This window comes from Aedes aegypti, chromosome 3 (genome assembly GCF_002204515.2).
Source record: "Aedes aegypti strain LVP_AGWG chromosome 3, AaegL5.0 Primary Assembly, whole genome shotgun sequence".
Classification (NCBI taxonomy): Eukaryota; Metazoa; Arthropoda; class Insecta; order Diptera; family Culicidae; genus Aedes; species Aedes aegypti.
The window spans coordinates 271,035,837-271,056,125 of NC_035109.1; the positions used below are offsets into that span (position 1 = coordinate 271,035,837).

Consider the following 20,289-nt stretch of genomic DNA (forward strand, 5'->3'; position numbering starts at 1 on the left):
TTATTCGATGAAAATGTGTCCACCGTGTTTTGGTTGAAGATTTTTTTTTTATTTTGGACAAAAAACTGCTTTTGAAAATTCTGAAATCAATGACGAATCCTACCCCCTTAAAGGCAATAAACTAAAGAAATAGTAAGTCTAGTTAGCCGCACCCTAACAGACTGTGGGAGTTGAAAAGAAGGAAAAAGGTTAATTGTTTTCAACTATTCTCTTTAATATCAAACACTTGAGCTTCAATAGCAAACCAACGAAGATTGAGATAATGGTCTATTTATACATATAATATTTAAAAACAACTGTTCTTATCAATACTGCTAGTCAAACCAAAAGCTGACGGAAAAACTTGGCGCCAAAGATTCCACGTAATGCCACCATCCCGGAGGGATGTACAGGACCTCACCGCGACGAAGCACCAGTCGACGCAATCTAACCGCTCGCACCAGGGGAAACTGATCGTAGTCCACGTTCCTCATGTCCACCCGGGATGTGTTGGCTAGGATGAAATGCTCGTGTGGGTACAGATTCGGGGTGTCCTCGGGAGAAGCCAAAATAATTGTTTTACTTCCGAATACCTGTGTGTTTACGTGTAGCACACATGTTCCGAGTTGTGGTGAATAGGTGTTGTGGTTTTCCAGGCGAAAACGTGCAAAAAAAAAACAAGAAAAAGAAAATAAATATTTAGATGATGCACGAGATGTATGTTGCTCGCATTCACTAGCGTGCATAGGTTTGTAGTAGGGTTACGGGATTACTTGCTATATTTCATGGGATCTATAAAATATATGGAGCTCAAACGTTGCACTCATATTAGAGACAATAGTCTCATAGCACCTAATTCCAGCTCAGCCTTCCGTATTGCTACACCTGGAGATCACCATAGCAGACTGAAAGGCAAATTTTTGAAATCGAAAAACCGCATAGCCACAATTGGTAGCAAATGGGCCCAAACGAAACCCTGCAAAATTTAAAAATTCTAAAAAACGTTTAGCTACTCGGCAAGCGAATTGAAGTTTAGTAAGGGTAAATGATTTACTCAGTATGGGGACCCTTCCAAAAATAAATAAAACTAAAAATTTCTATTTATCTGAAAATGATCAGGACCTTGAGATAAAATAGTTGTCATGAATCGGAAGTCGCCATCTTGTTTTCTACAATAATTATACAATAATTTTCATGAACCAGAAGTCGCCATCTTTTTTTATGCCGCCATCTTGGATTCCAAAATGTTCAATTGACAACAATTTTCAACCTGGACAGACTTTTAGAAAAAATCATACTTCTTAATTATCATGATCTTGGGATACAAGGATTTTACTGAACCAAAAGTCGCCATCTTATTTTCTAGACCGCCATATTGGATTCCAAAAAAAAATAATTGACAGCAATTTTCAATCTGAACAAACTTGTCGAAGAAATCTTCCTCCTAAATGATCAGGATCTTGAGATACAATGATTTCCATGAACCGGAAGTCGCCATCTTGTTTTCTACGCCACCATCTTGGATTCCAAAATGTTCAATTGACAGCAATTTTCAAGCTGGAAAAACTTGTCGAAGAAATATTTCTTTTACATGATCAGGATCTTAAGATACAATGATTTTCATGAACCGGAAGTCGCCATCTTGTTTTCTAGGCCGCCATCTTGGATTCCAAAATGTTCAATTGAAAGCAATTTCCAACCTGGACAAACTTGTCGAAGAAATCATACTTCTAAACGATCTGGACCTTAAGATACAATGATTTTCATGAACCGGAAATCACCATCTTGTTCTAAAATGTTTAATTGACAGTAATTTTCAACATGAACAAACTTGTAGAAAAAATCATGCTTCTAAATGATCAGGATTGTGATACAATGATTTTCATGAACCGGAAGTCGCCATCTTGATTTCTAGGCCGCCATCTTGGATTCCAAAATGTTTAATTGACAGCAATTGTCAACTTGAACAAACTTGTCGAAGAAATCTTTCTTCTAAATGATCAGGATCTTGAGAAACAATGATTTTTATGGACCGGAAGTCGCCATCTTGTTTTGCAGGCCGCTATCTTGGATTACAAAATGTTTAATTGACAGTAATTTTCAACCTGAACAAACTTGTCGAAGAAATCGTCCTTCTAAATGATCGGGATCTTGAGATACCAGCATATATCTGTAGAGTTTGTGCATAGTCTGTATGTTCACTAGCGCCGCCTAGCGGTTGAATTCCTAAAACATAGGCTCTCCAAGGGGTAGTCCTTGAACTTGGTAATAACTTTGCTGAAGACACCGTTCTTCTATCTAGTGAAAATAACAAACATATTCAACATTGAAGTAAAACTATTTTCAAAAACTACTTGGCACCTACATCCAGCGGGCGGTGATCTTCTAAGATGGCTTTGCCACCCACTTTCCTACACGGTAAAAAATCAGCACGTTCGATTGAATAGATTGATCACTTGACTCAATTCAAAACACTAATCACCATGATTTAAAGAGTTTCAATTTTGGATTTGCTCTACTGTCTCTAGAACTAGACTCTGAAGTGAAAAGTCGTTGATTTTGAACATCATGTCTTTTGTATGAGAGCAATCATTGACAGCTCGTTGTAGAAAGTAATTGAGATCAATTCGATCCCTTTCTACAGATGCGAGTTGGTGTCGAGGTAAGACACTAGACCTGCACTCCGAAGGTTAGTGGTTCAAATCTGGGTCAGGCGGAAATGTTTATTTTTAACTTTTTTTTTATTTCAAATCAAAACATGCAACGTTGAATTCAAGTGCTGTTACCTTGATTTTGTCAAGATTCAACAGTAGTGCAAATCCAAGTGCAGAACTATTGATAGCATGGTGCTTATTTTTTACCGTGTTACACAAAATGCACCGTGATGCCAGATTAAAAAATGGCAAATCATGCGTAAATTTTTTTCGATGCTTCCAAATTTTATTTGAAGAGCTACTAGAAAGTTGTGTTCTAACGAAAAATTTTCACTGTTTTATTCCCTAAATTTTCAGCTAGGGAAATTTTTTTTAGTAGTTCTCAAAGTACTTTTTCTATAATTATTTTTGGAAGGGTCCGTTGCCCCATACTGAATAAATCATTTTACCATACTAAACTTCAAGTCGCTTGCCGAGTGGCTAAACTATCTGTGACTATGCAGTTTTGCGATTTCGAAAATTTGTCAAAATCAATACAGCCTAATAACACATTGCCAACATTTCGAACGATGGACCATTACCATTGACACTGACCACTGTCTTGAAATGGCGAAACTGCGCCAAAAACCAACCATCATCAACGATGTACGGTACCGACGCCAGCCGTGCTACTATCCAGCTCGACTAACAACTGAACGTTTTTGAGGACTGCTGGAATGTGAAGAAATTGCATCGCTCTTGATGAACAAACCAAAGTTGATCGAAAGGTGGAAACAGCATTACGACGAACACCTGAATTGCACGGATAGCACAGGCACGGATGCTCACGATAGCGGAGGAAATCACTAAGACAGCATGACGGATGAACGAAACCGCTAGTTCCCACATAGGGGGAAAGTTAAAGATGTCATCCACCAGCTGAAGAACAATTAGGTAGCTGTAGGTACCCAGTGAACCACGTATCGTATAAGGATGTGCGCCAAAAAAACTCATATTCATACGCCAAAAATCAGAATCGCACAATATGTCAAATCAAAACGAATAAATCTCGCGTAACTTCTGATCTCGCCCTAAAAGCCATTGGTAACCATGTGTGTAGCTCGTTGTTTCTGAGCATTTGAATGGATTTTCATGTTTTTAACAACGCTATGGGAAAGAAAGGATCATTATCTACATGCCCGTGATGTTGGTTTGGATGCTTATTATTTCTTGTGCTCAGAAACAACGAGCTACACACGTGGCTACCAATGGCTTTTAGGGCGTTATCTCAGAGTATGCGAGAAATGTTAACACAAATTGTATATAATTCTTCACTACGATTCATTGTCGACAAACTTTGTTGACAACAAACCATGCCGTAAATAGTATAATCTAGAATCGCATCAAGTTGTATAAACTGACAGATCATATATCAATGCAGATTAGCATCAAATGAAATCGCAATAACTTAGCAAAATTTGCCACCCGAGGTCGGTATCTTCTGGCGGTGGGCTTCAAGGAACAACAAAGCGTGTGTGCTGTATAGCAAACTTCTTTTCATGTTGGCAAATAATCACACCTTATTCATGTAGCGGTCTGTGATGTAGTGGTATGGTACCGGTTTAGGAATCCAAAGGTCCGGTGTTCGAGTCTCGCTGGAAACTTTTTTTTTTATTTTTATCGGAATTTTGTGGCATCGTATTGCTGACCATGGAAAGTCTGAAAAAGTCGTGCGAAGTGCGTATATGGCCTCCACTTTGGTGTCTATATAGCGTTTTCATGCATTTTATACGAGTGATTTGATTCATATATAATGATGTAAAGTAAATAATATACCAACCGAAATGTTGACTGGGTAGGAGCTGAACTCATCAAAACAAGCCCGGAGTCCTGTCTACAAAAAGGATGACGAACCACCTATCTAATAGCAAATGAGTTTGTGGAAAGTTATTGAGCTGGTTTCATCAACAGTCACTTTTCACAATATATAAATTCGGTGAGAACCTTGCCCCTCGTTTTAGTCTGGAAGTGAATGGCTAACCAAATTATAAAAAATTAAAAATATGTATGTGTTTCTGTTTGTTTTGTTATACATGAACATGAGCTTTTGTCGTCTCTTTGAATAAATTAATACATATGACTGACATTCGTTTTGTTGACAATAGTTCATACATTGAAAAGAAATCATGAAACGAGCTCACCAAATAAGTCATCCATCCTTGACTGAGCAGCCATAAGCTACCTACTTAATCAACATGCTCATTGTGCAAAAAAAGTCACTCCGGCGACGAGAAAATCTGAACTCACTTGCTTGAGCCATCAAAAAGCACTCTAACAGAAATGGAACGCCACCTACAGGATATTATCTGAACACGCCAATGGTCAACTTTTGATTCCACTCTACAGGGTTTGGGGGCCAATGGTTCTTTTGTTGGGGTGAGCATAGACTGTATTTAAGCTGCCATACGCAGCACATGTTTTACTGATTTGTGTTCGGACTACCTGCTGCTTGTTTGTATGCTTCACAAATTCTCGACGACGATTCTGCAAGTAAAACTCAAGAATGGGTATTGTTTTGTGCCATTGCAACCTGCATAACATTGAATTGAAAATAACACGAGTTCTCTTCCATTGGCCTAATATTCCTGTCGACCCAAATTGGTTGGACAGGTGCCAATAAACGGCATCAAATCACTCAATATTTTTTTTATGATCACGCTCCAATTATTTAAAAAATGCGTAGGGAATCATGATAATGAGACCGTCTAGTCTGATTATTGTAAAAATAGGATCGTTAAATTTATGTTCACATATACGGTAAGAGGAGGCAATATGGGTCAGGGGGCAAGATGGGTCCGAGTCATTTTTAAATGCAATTTATATTGTATTGGTTACATGATTTTTTTAGATAACAAACATGATAAATACCTGATGGTTTTACTGTTACCAGCTTGTAAAAAAATAATGTAAAAACGCTAGTTTCTAAAGCAATACATTACATACATTCGACGTATAATTGGAAAAGGTGCAAGTTAGGCCACCTTGTTTTGTTTTATTTTCTTCTGAAAGATCATTTTAAAAGCAAAAAAAAATTGCAAGTTCTTAGGATTTTTTCGAATAAAACATAAATTTTCAAGAATCCTTATTACAATCATTGCAAAAAGTGTATATATTTCAAAATAAATCATCTTTTTGTTGATTTGTTGCTCTTGTATAGTCAATATGTTTTCAGTCCTTTTGTCTAGCAATTTTTTCAATAAAATTATTACGCGAAGCATCTATTTCGTTGGACTTAAATTTGTGTAGACTTCATCGGGTAAGTTGGAGTGGGTGGGCCAAAATAAAACGCAATTTATGCAATTTTATTTGTAGATATTCTTTGAAATCGCAAACAATTCGGCTCATCTAACGCTGAGAGAAAGAGATGGTAAAACAGCGTTTGATTACTAGGTTTTATCACTGAGTTGATACACATGTGGAGTATTTTCAATCAAACAAAAGAAGTAGATAAAAAAACCGAATTTAGTACTACATATACTGTTTAATTCAACTAGAGTTTGTATCCTTTGACAGATACGCGTATTTCGACCTTAACTGTAAGGCCGTCTTCAGTGTCGTGTACTAGACTCGACTTGGTTTAATAGTTTCGATACAAATTATGTGTGGTACCGCGGAGCACTTGTTAAAGCTTCGCGGACCACATTTTAAAATCCGCTTATGTACATATGTAAGGCTTAATTGAGTAGAAAAAAAAATATTGTGAGTATTGCAAATTTGTTCGAATAATAAATTCAACAAAAGTTGTGGTCAACTTTTTGCAATACTCCCAATATTTTTTTTTTCTATTTTGCCACAAATTTTTAAAATTTAGTTTACGCATACGTTTTGGAAACTGCTCGTCAAAAACGGGTATCAAACTTTATTACTTTCATTCGCCTATATAGCTATATAGCTTATTAGTGTGTAAAATGTGCCAGAAAGAAAAAAGTTAAACCGATTTGTATCTGGGAAGATATGGGGCCCATCATTACCCTACAAATCCTACTGGAAGCATGAAACCTACCTGGCACAGCAGATTGTGGCTTGGATCGGTGTGCAGTGGAGAGATGGTTCCCTTCGGGCCCAACCATGCCTTGATCCGGGGGTTTACATCGGTTCCACCAATGTAATCCGGCACATGGATATCCTTCCTCAGCTCTGGAATTTGGTCAAATAACTCATGCTGTGCTAAATAGGCACGGTTCTGGTTGGGCTTCTCGCTGCCATCGATATTCAAATTGTCAACGATAAAATCTTTAAACTTAACCAACCGCTGGGACCAGTCTTCGCTGCTGTATTGAGAACCCATCTCCACTGGGACAGTTCGTTCACCTGCCAACCCAACGAGATAATTGGGGTCGTGCCACTTTTGCATCGCCGGCCAGTCGTCGATGATACCCCGGAGCAGAAGGGGTTCACGTTTTTCATAGTGCTCCGAGCTGAAAGGGAGGGATGGATAATTAATGATGCAGTTTTCCGTCATCCAATGCAATGTTTCGTTTCGTTGAATTATCTAGTGTATGTGCTCTCATGTGTGCAAAAATTATGTAGGAAGGTATTTATCGAATAAAATTTTATGTTTTAAAAGCATTATGCTTCGCTGCGCTGTATTTCAATTTGAAATTTTAATTTAATGTTGTTAAGAGATAGTGGTCGTAAATAATCTTTGTAGATTGGGGGAGATAGATAAGACCAAAATATACGCTCTATACTAATTTCTATATTAGTGGTATGTAACCAAAATTTGGTTATCAGGGAATTTCACTCCACACAATGTCTTTCAAGTAGCATCGCGAATTCCTGATTTTCTTGAGAGAGTTTCTACTTTTTACGAATTTCTACTTTATTTTTAACAAGATCTTTTTTAAGAATTTCATCGACATTTCTACAAGGGAATCCAAGAATTCATTTATCGATCATTCTATGGTTTCTTCCATCCATTCTCCAGAGATTTCTACAGAAGTTTCTCCTAGTATTTGTCCAGTACTCAGTGAATCTTCCGTATATGGATTCATTCCGACTTTTCTTCAGAATATCCTTCAAAGATGCCACCTCAACGAATTTTCACAAAGTATTTTTCTAGCTAAGCATTTCTTCAGAAAATTTCCCAGGAATTGCTTCAGAAATATCTCCAGGAGTCTCGTCAAGGATTCCTTTTAGAATGTTTCGATAATTTTGCTTAATTTTAAAAAGGTATTCTTTAGGAATTCATCCACAGATTTTTTAATTTCCAAAGAATTTGATATGAATTCGTCTACAGAAACAGTAAGGCATTCGCTCTGGGAATTCATCTATGGGATAACTTACAAAAACATGCTAAGAGATGCCTTCAATAACTTTTCCACGGATTCCTTCTTGTTTATTTTTTGGGAATTAGCTTGGTTAAGATTGTTTTCTAATGGAAACAATGTTTTGGTTGTAGGGTTTGTTTTTGGTTTGCATGAATGTGTTTCGATTGTATATGGGTATACTTGAATTTTTAATGCATAAGAGTATCCCGGGATTGTTTTATTTTCTCACAAACTTCAGAAGATTGCTCAGGAAAATCCTACAGAAACTTCTCTAGGCGCTTCTCTATAGAGTTTCCAAGAAGTCCATCAGGAATTGCTTTGAGAAGTTCTACTCATATATTACTCGTAAAATTGTTAAAGAATTTAATAAAGGATTTATCTATGAACTCCTTCTCGTATTTTCATGGAATTCCTACAGAGTGTTGATTAGGATTTTTCCAGATCCAAATTGAAAACGTTATATTTTTTTCTCTTATAAGCAGGTGGAATCAACTCACCTGTAAAAAATCTAAACTGCTACGGCAAATGAAATGTAATATGTTGTTAACAAAATGTTAATAAAATCTTAAATTTGTTTTATCAAATTAGGATGATAGTGTTGCCTAATAACACAGAACACCTAGATATAAGAAATGAATGTAATGTTTGAAATAATACTAATAAAGAAATTTAAAAAAAAATCCAGATCTTTGTTTCAAAAATTGTTTGCACCTTTAAGAGTTTACTCTAGAATTTGCTTATTCCTGCAACACATTGATGGGTTAATTTACAACCTTTCCAGAGAGATTCTTCAGAGATTTTCGATAGTTCCTATGAGAAATATTACAATTTTCCCAGAAGTTTTTCCAGTTTTTTCATTCTCCAATCTTTTACATTGATTTTTTCAACAAATTAATGGTTTGGCGATGAAAAAAATACAGTTCTAGCAGATGCACGAATAAGCTTACATTTCTAAGTATACATAATTTTATCGTGTGATTTAAATGTAATTTCCAAATTGATTTCAAACGCGTTTCAAAAATAGTTCCAGAACACCGAGAATTTCGAAAATTTGGATTAATTCAGTTTTTAACGTGGATTCTGGATACATAAATAACTGGATACCCGTTAACAACCCACTTTTTTCACGGATTTTAAACAAATCTTTAAGTTAATCATACAATTCCTGCATCCTACATTCTTAAATATTTTTTTACCGGGAATACTCTAAGTGTTCTCCTAGCTAACTGTCAAGAGTTTTCTGTAGTAAATCCTAAAGGATTTAAATACTTGAAGGGAAGAAAAGGAAAGGGACGATTACTAAATTTCAAGCAATATTACTGAATACTTCCCAGCATTTTTTTTTTCGTTTATTGCTTTCCTTAAAAAAACGAGTGCCACAAAAGTACAAATCTTCATCGAGGAATATTTTTAACTGTTCTTCCAAACATTCCTCCGCAAAAAATCCAAACAAATCTGTACTTGCAAAGAAATGTACGGTTGAAACTACCATTTTCGTGGTTAACTTAGGGGCGGCTTATTAATTATGTAAGAGAATTTTGGCGGTTCATAGAACACCAACCTTACCCCCACCCCTACCCCCTAGTAAGATTTTTTGTATGAAAATAAAAAATAATTTGTATGGCGCGTAAGAAATTTCAATTTTGTTTAATAGAAAATAGTTTCTCTTAGTAGTGCTACCACTATAGGCAAGACTATAGGTTTACTATCGGTGCAAGAGAGCCTAAATTTTAGACAAAACCATTTATTTCCATCATTTTTCGAACAAAATCAAGCAGTGAATCAATGGTACTTAGATGAATAGCTTCTGACTAATGGAACACTAGTAGGGTCTACAGTATTAAAAATATTTACAAATTGGTCTATGAAAATTTATTGGAATAGCGATTTTTTTATAATTTGAATCGCAATTGTAATTTAAATTCCGTGAATAATTTTTGACGTAATAATATTAAGAAAGCCCGAACTGTAAAAATCTCGTCCAGTACGTCATTAGCAAGTAGTGTTTTTTGTTTTTTACAAGGGGGAAATCTGCAAACAGTTCCCCTGAGAAGGTAACTCAGAGAATGCGGGGATGACGCACCAACAACGACCCGCTAAAACAAGCCTATGCACTGTGCTTGAGCAATTCTTTTAGAATTGCTCAAGTTGTAAACAGTGCATCGACATGACCCTTGGACTCAGACCCTTATCGCCCCGGCACCACCTTACGGTATTTCTTCGGGGAGGGCTAATCCTCTGCAGCCAACTCTTGGTCGGCGCGCCATAGGCGCTGCAATTCTAACATAATGTAAGTGACAGCCGTAGTTACTGCATTCCAGCACTCGGCATCCGCACACATTCTCTCTATTATATTGTCGGGGGAGGTGTCCCCTCCGCATGTAGTGAGCATGCGACCTCTCACAACAATGAAACGGGGACAATCAAACACGACATGCTCCGCTGTTTCCTCCACACCAGCACAATTGGGGCACGCAAGAGATTCTGAGTGCTCAAATCTATGCAGGTACTGTCTATATCAACCATGTCCTGACAAAAACTGCGTCACTTCCCCATGGTTTCTACTATACCAATCTGACACATTTGGTATTAGCCGATGACCGCATAGACTTTCAAAGCATGCCCGTTTACGACTCTTGATTTCCTTTTTGAGAGCCAACTTTGCCTCTCTGAATGCTGCACCGCGTTTCTCTCTTTGTGCTTCTGTGCGTGCGCGTTGCATTCTTCGTCTAGCCCGAAGGCAGATTGCTCGAAGATTTGCAATTGATTCGCACCACCAGTACACCGGCGGCCTGTTCTCTCTAGGAGGGGCTTTTCTCGGCATGGAAGCATCACACGCTCGTGATATCACAGCAACTAGCTCTTCACCGGTTAGGTCCAGAGCAGGCTTCCGAATTCTCAGTCACTCTCACGATAATGGATTTATCCCTCACAGCAATTTTCAGCGATTTTATCCGTCCACAAAACAAAGCGAAAATAGATAATTGCACATTTCCGCAGCAGTGAGAAGTTTGTTTTCTCTTTCTCCGATCCATGGAGAATTTTTCCTGTATCCATCGCCACGAGCAGCAGTTGCTTTTATGCTCCAAATTAACCACTCCTTTCGTCAAGTTGGTGTGGTAGCATGGTTAGCGTGCACGCATCGCGGTTGTTTTTAGCATTGTTCTAGGTTCGAATCCCGTCGCCGGCACTAGTTTTTGTTTATCCACAAGTGATAATTCTCGGGAGCAGTTGGTGAGCGAAAATATGATGGAGTGAAAAACAAATTATCCACAGAGTGGAGTGATTTTCGGTTATCCTCCATCGTAGCTCCAGGGAAAATTAGTGTGAGCGATAAAAGATGTTCACGCGAGGAAGCGAAAAAAGCATTCTCCTTTCGTGCGAAAAATCGTAGATTTCGCATCATTGATACAAAAATTCAGAACCCTGGTCCAGAGTGTTCCGTTCACGCCTCAGGGCTGCAGTGAATACTTCGCCGTCGAAGCGCGCTGTTTTCCATCCTCGGGCTTGGGTAGAGTTACATCGCGCTGCTTTCCGCCTGCTTGGTATTATACGAACCAGCGAGGTCAAATCCTGCTAGAGGCACTGGCCGTGCTAGATGTCGATCTGGCTAATGTTGGTACCAAAAGTACCTTCAGCCGAAACGGAGCGGAGTCGATTATCGACGTTACTTTTTGTAGTCCTGGCCTAACGAGTAGTTCGAACTGGAGGGTAGACAATGCCTACACTCATAGCGACCACCTGGCGGTTCGCTACAGTATCGACTACAACAACAGCAGGCAGCGGGTTGAGGAAGCGGCTAGGTCAAGGCCAAGCCCTCGTAGGTGGAAGACATCGTACTTCAATGATGAAGTACTTAGGGAGGCGCTCCGTCGTGAGCGTAACCTACTCGGCCTAAGCGGGGACGAACTGGTAGCGGTGCTTTCGCGTGCGTGCGATGCGACCATGCCTAGGAAAGTCCACCCTAGAAATGGGAGACCACCGACGTACTGGTGGACTCAAGCAATTGCGAACCTGCGCCGTGCCTGCCTACGGGCCAGGAGGCGGATGCAGCGAGCACGTACCGAGCAGGAGCGTGAAGAACGACGGGCGGTGTTCACCGCTGCCAAAGTCGCGCTGAAGTCCGAGATAAGGGCAAGCAAAAAGGCCTGCTTTGAGAGACTCTGTCAGAGTGCCAACGCGAACCCGTGGGGTGATGCCTACAGGATCGTTATGGCGAAGACAAGAGGTGCAATTACTCCTACGGAGCAATCTCCACAGATGCTGGAGGGGATCATCGAGGGGCTCTTTCCGCGCCACAACCCTAGCCCATGGCCTCCTTTTGTAGGACAGCCGGGGATTGGGGCTGGCGATGAGGATAGAGTAACCGATGAGGAACTTGTAGGGATTGCAAAATCCCTAAGCATGGGGAAGGCACCAGGTCCGGACGGAGTTCCAAACCTGGCCCTCAAAGTCGCAATCTTGGAGGCTCCCGGTATGTTCAGATCTGCTATGCAGATATGCCTGGACGAGGGAGTATTTCCAGATGCGTGGAAGAGGCAGAGCCTGGTACTATTGCCAAAGGCGGGGAAACCACCTGGTGACCCGTCGGCGTATAGACCAATATGCTTGATTGACACGGCGGGGAAGGTGCTCGAGAAGATCATCCTCAACAGACTGTTGAGGTACACTGAGAGTGTAAATGGTCTCTCAAGCAACCAGTTCGGCTTCCGGAAAGGGAAGTCCACCGTAGACGCTATTCTGACGGTTAAGAAAACCGCTGAGATAGCACTCCAGCGTAAGAGGAGGGGGATTCGCTACTGCGCAGTAGTGACTCTGGATGTAAGGAACGCATTTAATAGTGCCAGTTGGGCGGCTATTGCCGATGCGCTCCTGCGTCTGGGGATACCCGAGTACCTGTACAAGATTCTCGGAAGTTACTTCCAGAATCGGGTATTAGTCTATGACACAGAGGTGGGTCGGAAGTGCTTTCACATAACCTCAGGAGTCCCGCAAGGTTCCATCCTGGGCCCGGTGTTATGGAATGTCATGTACGACGAGGTGTTGAGATTAAAATTCCCGGCGGGTGTGGTCATCGTTGGCTTTGCCGACGATATTACGCTGGAGGTCTACGGTGAATCGATCGAAGAAGTGGAATTGACTGCAGCCCACTCGATCGCAATTGTGGAGGAGTGGATGAGCTCCAGGAAACTGGAATTGGCTCACCACAAAACTGAGGCGGTTGTTGTCAACAACCGAAAGTCGGTGCAGCAAGCGGTGATCAGTGTAGGCGACTGCACGATCACTTCGAAGCGCTCCGTCAAACACTTGGGGGTGATGATCGATGACAAGCTTACCTTCGGTAGCCACGTCGATTATGCCTGCAAGAGAGCCTCCACAGCTATTGTGGCACTGTCCCGGATGATGTCCAATAGCTCTGCGGTGTACGCCAGCAAGCGAAAGCTTCTGGCCAGTGTCGCCTCTTCCATACTGAGGTATGGTGGCCCGGCTTGGGGCACGGCCTTAAGTACCAAGAGCTACCGTAGCAAGCTAGAGAGTACTTATAGGCTAATGTGCCTGAGGGTTGCGAGCGCGTACCGTACCGTGTCACACGATGCACTCTGCGTCATCACCGGTATGGTGCCTATTGGTATCTTTATCATGGAAGACATAGAGTGCTTCGAAATGCGCGGCACAAGAGGCATACGCAGGACTGCCAGACTGGCCTCCATGGTCAAATGGCAGCGTGCGTGGGACAGTTCCACCAAGGGAGTGTGGACTCACAGGTTGATTCCGAGGTTAGATATCTGGGTCAATGGGCGCCATGGGGAACTAACATTCCACCTGACACAGGTCCTTTCGGGCCATGGTTGCTTTAGACAGTATCTACACCGTTTCGGTCATGCGGGTTCTCCCGAATGTCCAGTTTGTGCAGGTTTAGAGGAAACGGCGGAACACGTTTTGTTCGTGTGCCCGCGTTTCCGCACAATGCGTGACCGCATGTTAGCCACATGCGGTCGGGACACGACTCCGGACAATTTGGTCCAGAGGATGTGTGAAGACGAGTTTGGCTGGAATGCCGTTTCATCGGCTATCACCCACATCGTCTCGGAACTGCAAAGGAGGTGGCGAGTGGACTCGAGGAGTGGCTAGTGCAGACGCTAAACAACAGGTGGTCCAAGGGTTCGCAGTCGGCTACGTAGGTCATACCGGTGCCCTACGGTCGAAATCGACCCTTACAGCGATTAAGTGGCCGCGGGGAGAACATCCTGGTAGCGCTGCTGTCGTAGCGCCGGCCTACTGGGTTGGTACGAGCCTCTGGTTGTTCGGGGCAGGTGGAGGCCCCTTCGTCAGCAATCCCAGCTGGTGCTAGCTGATAGGGCCTGAGCCTTCAGTAGGTCAAATTGCGAAGCCCGCAGTATCAGTTCTTGATACCTGCGGTGCAGCTGGGCGCGGGCGTAGTGGTCGACCCTGCCCGCTTTCAGCGGACAACGGGAGGTGAGGACCACCTGGGAAGCTGGCAAAGCGCCAGCATGCTACCTTGGTGGACCCCCCTAAGCGTGTCATCGATGTTCGTTGCTGCATGGCTACGCAGCTAACCTGGAGGATGCGATGTGCAATAGCCCCTCTCCGAAGCAATGCCTTCTTGGTGGTCCCGGAGAGACGAAGGGTTTGGCGGCAATGGAAATGGTTTAGTGGGTCGGGGGTGTAGTCCTGTTTACTGCTTGCATGTAGTAAATGGTCCCTAACCCCACACGGCGTCTGTTGAGCAGATTATCCCCCCATTGCTTAGAAGAAAAAAAAAATAATCGATTCTGCACCATTTCTGCGGAAGGTATCACTGTACCCACATTTGCCAGCTCTACATTTAATGCGGCCAGAGATTCTAACAATAGCTGGCCTCTTTGATTGGTGCAGCGGCTACGTAACAACTGGGGGGCTTGGGGCTTGGGGCGCGTAACAACTGCAATAGAACACGCCGTTGATTTTTTCTATCGCAAAACAGTCATTTGAGCTAGAGACTACTTCTTGGATTGGGTATCGTTTTGTCGTCCCTATAGCTGCTAGCTGTTGAGACCTATCCGCCACCCAGTTCCCGTTGTTGGCTGGTATGCAGTATGGGTCCGATAGTAACACCACGTCAGTCTTGGTTTTCGAGACTGACTGCCAAAGCAGCGGCTGGGCTGCATCACAGTGGTTTAAATTTAACTGTGTTACTTCCGTTTTGACTGCTTTGATACTCCGCTTGTGCCCGGACATTTGGGTCCGCCCGTTAAGTGTCCGTTGTCTGTTCTGTCGAAGCACACTGCTCTTTGAAAGCAACCGAGACCTCCGCTGCGTCGGTGACCTCATCCAGATTTTTACACTGGAGAGTCGCTTCAGCAGTAAGGGATCTTACATCAACCTCATCGCCAAGTACATTTTGTGCCAGTTGCTTATAGACTGCACTTTTTTCATTGGCGTCCTTCTTCAAGACTAGGATCATTTCACCAATCCTAGTTCGCCGCACGTCTGCGCCCAAAGGCGATAGCTTCTCCGTGCTTCGCATCGCCTTCAGAACCTCGGCGTATTTCGCTTCCTCCGTTTTGATAACGAGGGCTTCGCCTAAATTCCTACGTTTCGCTGTTTTCGGTTTAGCGTTCTCCTTGGGCTCCGTTTTCAGTTTCCTCTGTTTTTTTCGTATTTCCAACTCGTATCCACGGGTTGCTTTTGCCATGCGCCCGTGGTTCCTGTGGATGCACTGCCTGGTTCGGGTTATCCCGTGGCTCCTTTTTCTTGGCTTTCTTGGCCTTAGGCTTGGTCTTGGTGTTGGCCTCTCCTTTGTTGCCATGTCCTCTTGATCGCGGGGCTTGGCTCGTGCCAGCGAGTAGTGTGCCGTCTTTCAATTCCCAATAAATAATGCGTTCTCAACTAGGAATTGCATACCGTAAAATGGGGTGTTAAGGACTTGTGGGGTTTTAAGGGATTGAACTTCTCAATCAAGTTCGACAAATCACAGAAACGTGGAAAGTCGATACATAAGTCATCTGAAAAGCTCGATTTGTTCGGAGGATTGTGAGCTGCATTATGTAATAGGAGCTATTAATATGAAGTATTGTGGTTGCTAGATATTGAAAACTTGTCAAAACATTTTTGTTTGAATTTTATGGGCTAAATACATTCATCTACAAAACCATGAAATAAATTTGAGAAAAAATTCGCGAGTAACGTAGAAGAAAAGTAAATTTAATTGAGATCATAGTGCAGACAAAAACTTCTTAAAATTATATCTGGGTTTCGATTTTTAGAAAGTTTTATGAAAAAAGTCTCGTTTTGAAAATAAGTGGGGTGTTAAGGGATTATCCACTCTAACTTTTCTAAGTTACTAAACTCATTTGATTTATGCCATTATGTATTTCAATATAGCTTTGGATTGTTCCGTGAAGTTAACCTGCATGGAAAGTTAAGGGATCTATTTCGTAAGTTACTGAATATCACCAGAAAAAAACTTGTCTCAAAATTTGGTAAAATTGTTAGGAAAATGTAGATTAAAACTGAATTGGGGATAAGACTGTGTTAATTATGTTCTAGATTATGGCTTTCAGTCAAAAACTCAAATGCTCAAAAACGGATTTTAAGTTTTCATGTCCGAAACGTCGGATGAAAACTTACAATCCGTTTTGAGCATAATAGACTGAAGGCCATAAACTAAAAGATGAAAACTGATTAATGTGAATATGGGGTTTTCATGATAGTATTTTCAAAAACTGTTCCATCGCATTGGTGAAAAGTTTGAAAATAGGAATGGTTATCTTATATGAGATGATTTTGGAGCTATTGATTCTTCTAAGCACTACCTACGTCCTAGATAAACAATAATAATATAAGGTTATTTCCGATCTCTTTTTGGAAAACTTTTAAGGCTTCGTGGTCATGTGTTAACTGTTGTCGAGCATTGAATACATTGTAGTGGGGGTGACACATTTCGTATAAAGACGTTTCGCATAAGGACGTTTCGCATATGGACGTTTGGCATAATGGACGTTTCGCATAAAGCAGTTTCATATAAGAACAGGTAGCATTTTAAAGAAGGCATATTATTTTCTTCATGCCAAACGTCCACCCAAAAAATTATGCGAAACGGCCTTATGCGAAACATCTTTATGCAAAACGTCCCTCCCCCCATTGTAGTATAGTGTTTGCGATTTCCGCTTTATATTGAAAGTTTTCGTTAGGATTTTTTTCGATTATGCCTATGGGTGTTACATGCAAATCCGTTATTTCGTGTGGTGCTTTATTTAAAAGGCAAATTGGACACTTACTCTATTCAAACTGAAAGCTTGTTGAAATTATCCTTCTTTTGACAAGTCATGACAAGGTTGCTCTGCACTATTCTAGGATACGAATACTGCATATAAGTAAACAAATCCTTTCAAGACAATTGTGCGATGCACTGATAGCTTGGTTGAAAAAAGAATCAATATGTATGAGAGATTTAGCAGGTAAAATAAAGCTCAAATTCCTTAACACCCCATTTTATCTCAGAAATCTGCCATAGGATCATCTTCCTTGTAATTGGCTTTTGATATACACGCCGGGAGAATGGTAGGACTGTATTTTGTTCAATTTTTGACATACTAGAAGTTGCTCGAAATTCGGGTAGAATTTTTTTTTTCATCCCTTAACACCCCATTTTACGGTATGCAATAAAAAGCGTTGTGTTTGGATGGGCATATAATTCTTCCGAAAGAGGTGTGCTTTGTGAAAGAGGACCACGTGATTATTGAGCTAAATTCAAATTTAGGTGAACTTCTTCGTCCATGAGTCCTCTCGTAGTGTACACACTTAAATTATTTCACCAACCTCAGTAAATGTTTTTGCCGAGAACCCAACAGCTGAGAATTCGGTAATTTTTAACGCCGAATCTCGGTACTTATTTTACCGAGATTTCGGCAATCCGAAGTTTTTGCCGAGATCTCGGCGATCGTTACCGAGATTCGGTAAACGTTTCCCGAGATCTCGGTAAAAGTTTTACCGAGAATCGTCAAATTTTTACCGAGATATCAGCTGTTGGGTTCTCGGCGAAACCGTTTAAGTGTGTAGAGGTAACGCGCCCTATTTAGTGTACAGGGAGTCGTGAGTTCGATTCACACCGAGAAGAAGTGTGACTTTTTCGCAAATTTCTCGTCGATTTAAGATGAAACATCTCGGAATCCAAATATGGTCGACTTGTGCCCCTATTCCCGTTTTCAAAGGCACTAAACTGGAAAAATAGTTACCAAACGTTTCCGATCTTCTTATTTCAAGCTTTCTGCTAGTCCACGAAGCAAAAAAAAAAAGAGCACTGTTGTTGAATGCTTTCTTCGCGAGATTTATACCTTAGAAGTTTAATTACAATCTTGTAAGTTGATTCTTAACTGTTTCACCTTAATTCAATTGCAAAGTAGCATATTGTTTAGTTTTACGGTAGTTGTTCAAACTTCCACTCGGCTGGTTAGCCGTAAACGATAATTAAAATTGATAAGAATTTTATGTATTCCGACTGTTGGTATTTCTCAGTTGGACTTGACGGTGATTCTTTTTGCGAAATTTAAGGAGCATTACGCGATTTTCACGAAGAGGTTTCCATTTTTCCCAGCTGATGCAGTAATTCCCATATGAATTATTCTATAAATTTGTCAAAACTTTCCAAGAATTTATACAGATGTGCTCTAAACAGCTGTCAAATAGATATAATACTAAAAATTTCCACACAAATTCCGATAGAAGAAGAAAAGAAAACTGTTCTAGTATTTGTCTATACTCTAAAGATCTTACCAGATAACCGTGCATGAACTTTTCCTGGCTTTTCTTCATGCATTTCTTCACAGAAACGTCTAATGATTCTTCCATCCATTTCTTCAGGAATTATTCTAGAATTTTATAACCGTAGCTGCTATACCAATTCCTCTTGAAATTTATTAAGAATTAAATCTAGGGATTCCTTCAAGAATGCATCCAGCAATTTATCGAGAAGACAGTCCATGCGTTTGTCTAGAGCCACGATTCTCAACAAGTGTTTATTGTTTTAGTCGATTTTGTACACTGTTTCAATATATATTCAGCAAAAAACTTGTTTCAATATATTTTATAACTTTGTAGGAGACATTTGAAAAATCTTAGTAATAAGTCTTCTATTTTTTTTTTTATTTTCGACTTTTGCAGACAGCTATTTTTACTTTTAGGGGAAAGGTAGTCAATATCGGCAGATAGAGATATGTTTGCCAAAGTGTAATTGTGGTAACATTGTGCTAAAAGATTATGTAGCCGGCGGGACTTGAACCCACAATTTCCATTCTGTACACGGACGCATTACCAATTATACTACAGCTACGCTACGTTAAACTGAAGTATTTGGCTAATAACCTTTGTAGCATCCCCAAGCTCCACAATCCTACTAGTCCAATATTATCCTTCACCATATCTTATCACTCATCCCTCACCATATCTCTATCTGCCGGCATTGAATACAGTCGGTGTGAGAAAACGCAACACTATTGTACCTACATCCAATAGAAATATTAGTAGTAGAATGCTAATGGCGTTGTTGTCACAAAACTGATTTTAATTATTATTACCTTAAATAATGGATTTCCATTGTTTGTTCAATACCTTGTCGTTGTTTTGGTTTCTAAAATTAATCTGACACTTTGAGGCCCGGTACTCAAGCTGTCAGTTCGTGGCAAACTAGATGTTGGTAACACGAACAGCAGCGACATTAGCATTCTTAGGTTAATGCTTCTACTCTACATCCCCATATGATCGCACGGGTTGTCGATTCGGCTGAGGAATAGCTACGTGGTTGCTGCCGTACACACTAACCACGTATGGTAAGCTATAGCTTTAAGGTGTTAATTTATGCGCTCGCACCGGCAATTTTCAGCAGACCAGAAATGCGCTTGATTTTACCATGTTTGTAGCCGAAATAAGATTTATGAAAATGTCAAATAAGGGGCCCAGATAGCCGTAGCGGTAAACGCGCAGCTATTCAGCATGACCATGCTGAGGGTCGTGGGTTCGAATCCCACTGGTCGAGGATCTTTTCGTAAAGGAAATTTTCTCGATTCCCAGGGCATAGAAGTATCTTCGTACCTGCCACACGATATACACATGCAAAACTGGTCAATCGGCAAAGAAAGCTCTCAGTTAATAATATTGGAAATATGTTTCAATAACGGAAACTAGTACACGAGAATACTGTAGAAATACTTATAAACTTTATTAAACGGAAATAAACACGGGAATAAATTCAGAAACGATGCTCTTACTTCAATGGCGCTTTTACTTTTTGAATGAGAGTGGGGATGAATGGCGCGCTGGATGCGCTAACAAGCTTTTCGCCATCACAG

At 40.9% G+C, this 20,289-nt stretch overlaps 1 protein-coding gene across 2 annotated transcripts in view; it reads right to left on the reverse strand.

The window, feature by feature from the left end:
* Positions 1 to 232: 232 nt before the first annotated feature.
* Positions 233 to 20,289, reverse strand: part of LOC5564719 (lysine-specific demethylase 8) — a 31,804-nt gene continuing 11,747 nt past the window's right edge. For both annotated transcript variants that reach the window (XM_021852113.1, XM_001649030.2), the window contains exons 4-5: positions 6,676 to 7,090; positions 233 to 572 (exon numbers count right to left, since the gene is read on the reverse strand). In XM_021852113.1, coding sequence (XP_021707805.1) covers positions 315 to 572; positions 6,676 to 7,090 — 673 coding nt within the window. In that variant the 3' untranslated portion in view covers positions 233 to 314. The remainder of the gene's footprint in view (positions 573 to 6,675; positions 7,091 to 20,289) is intronic.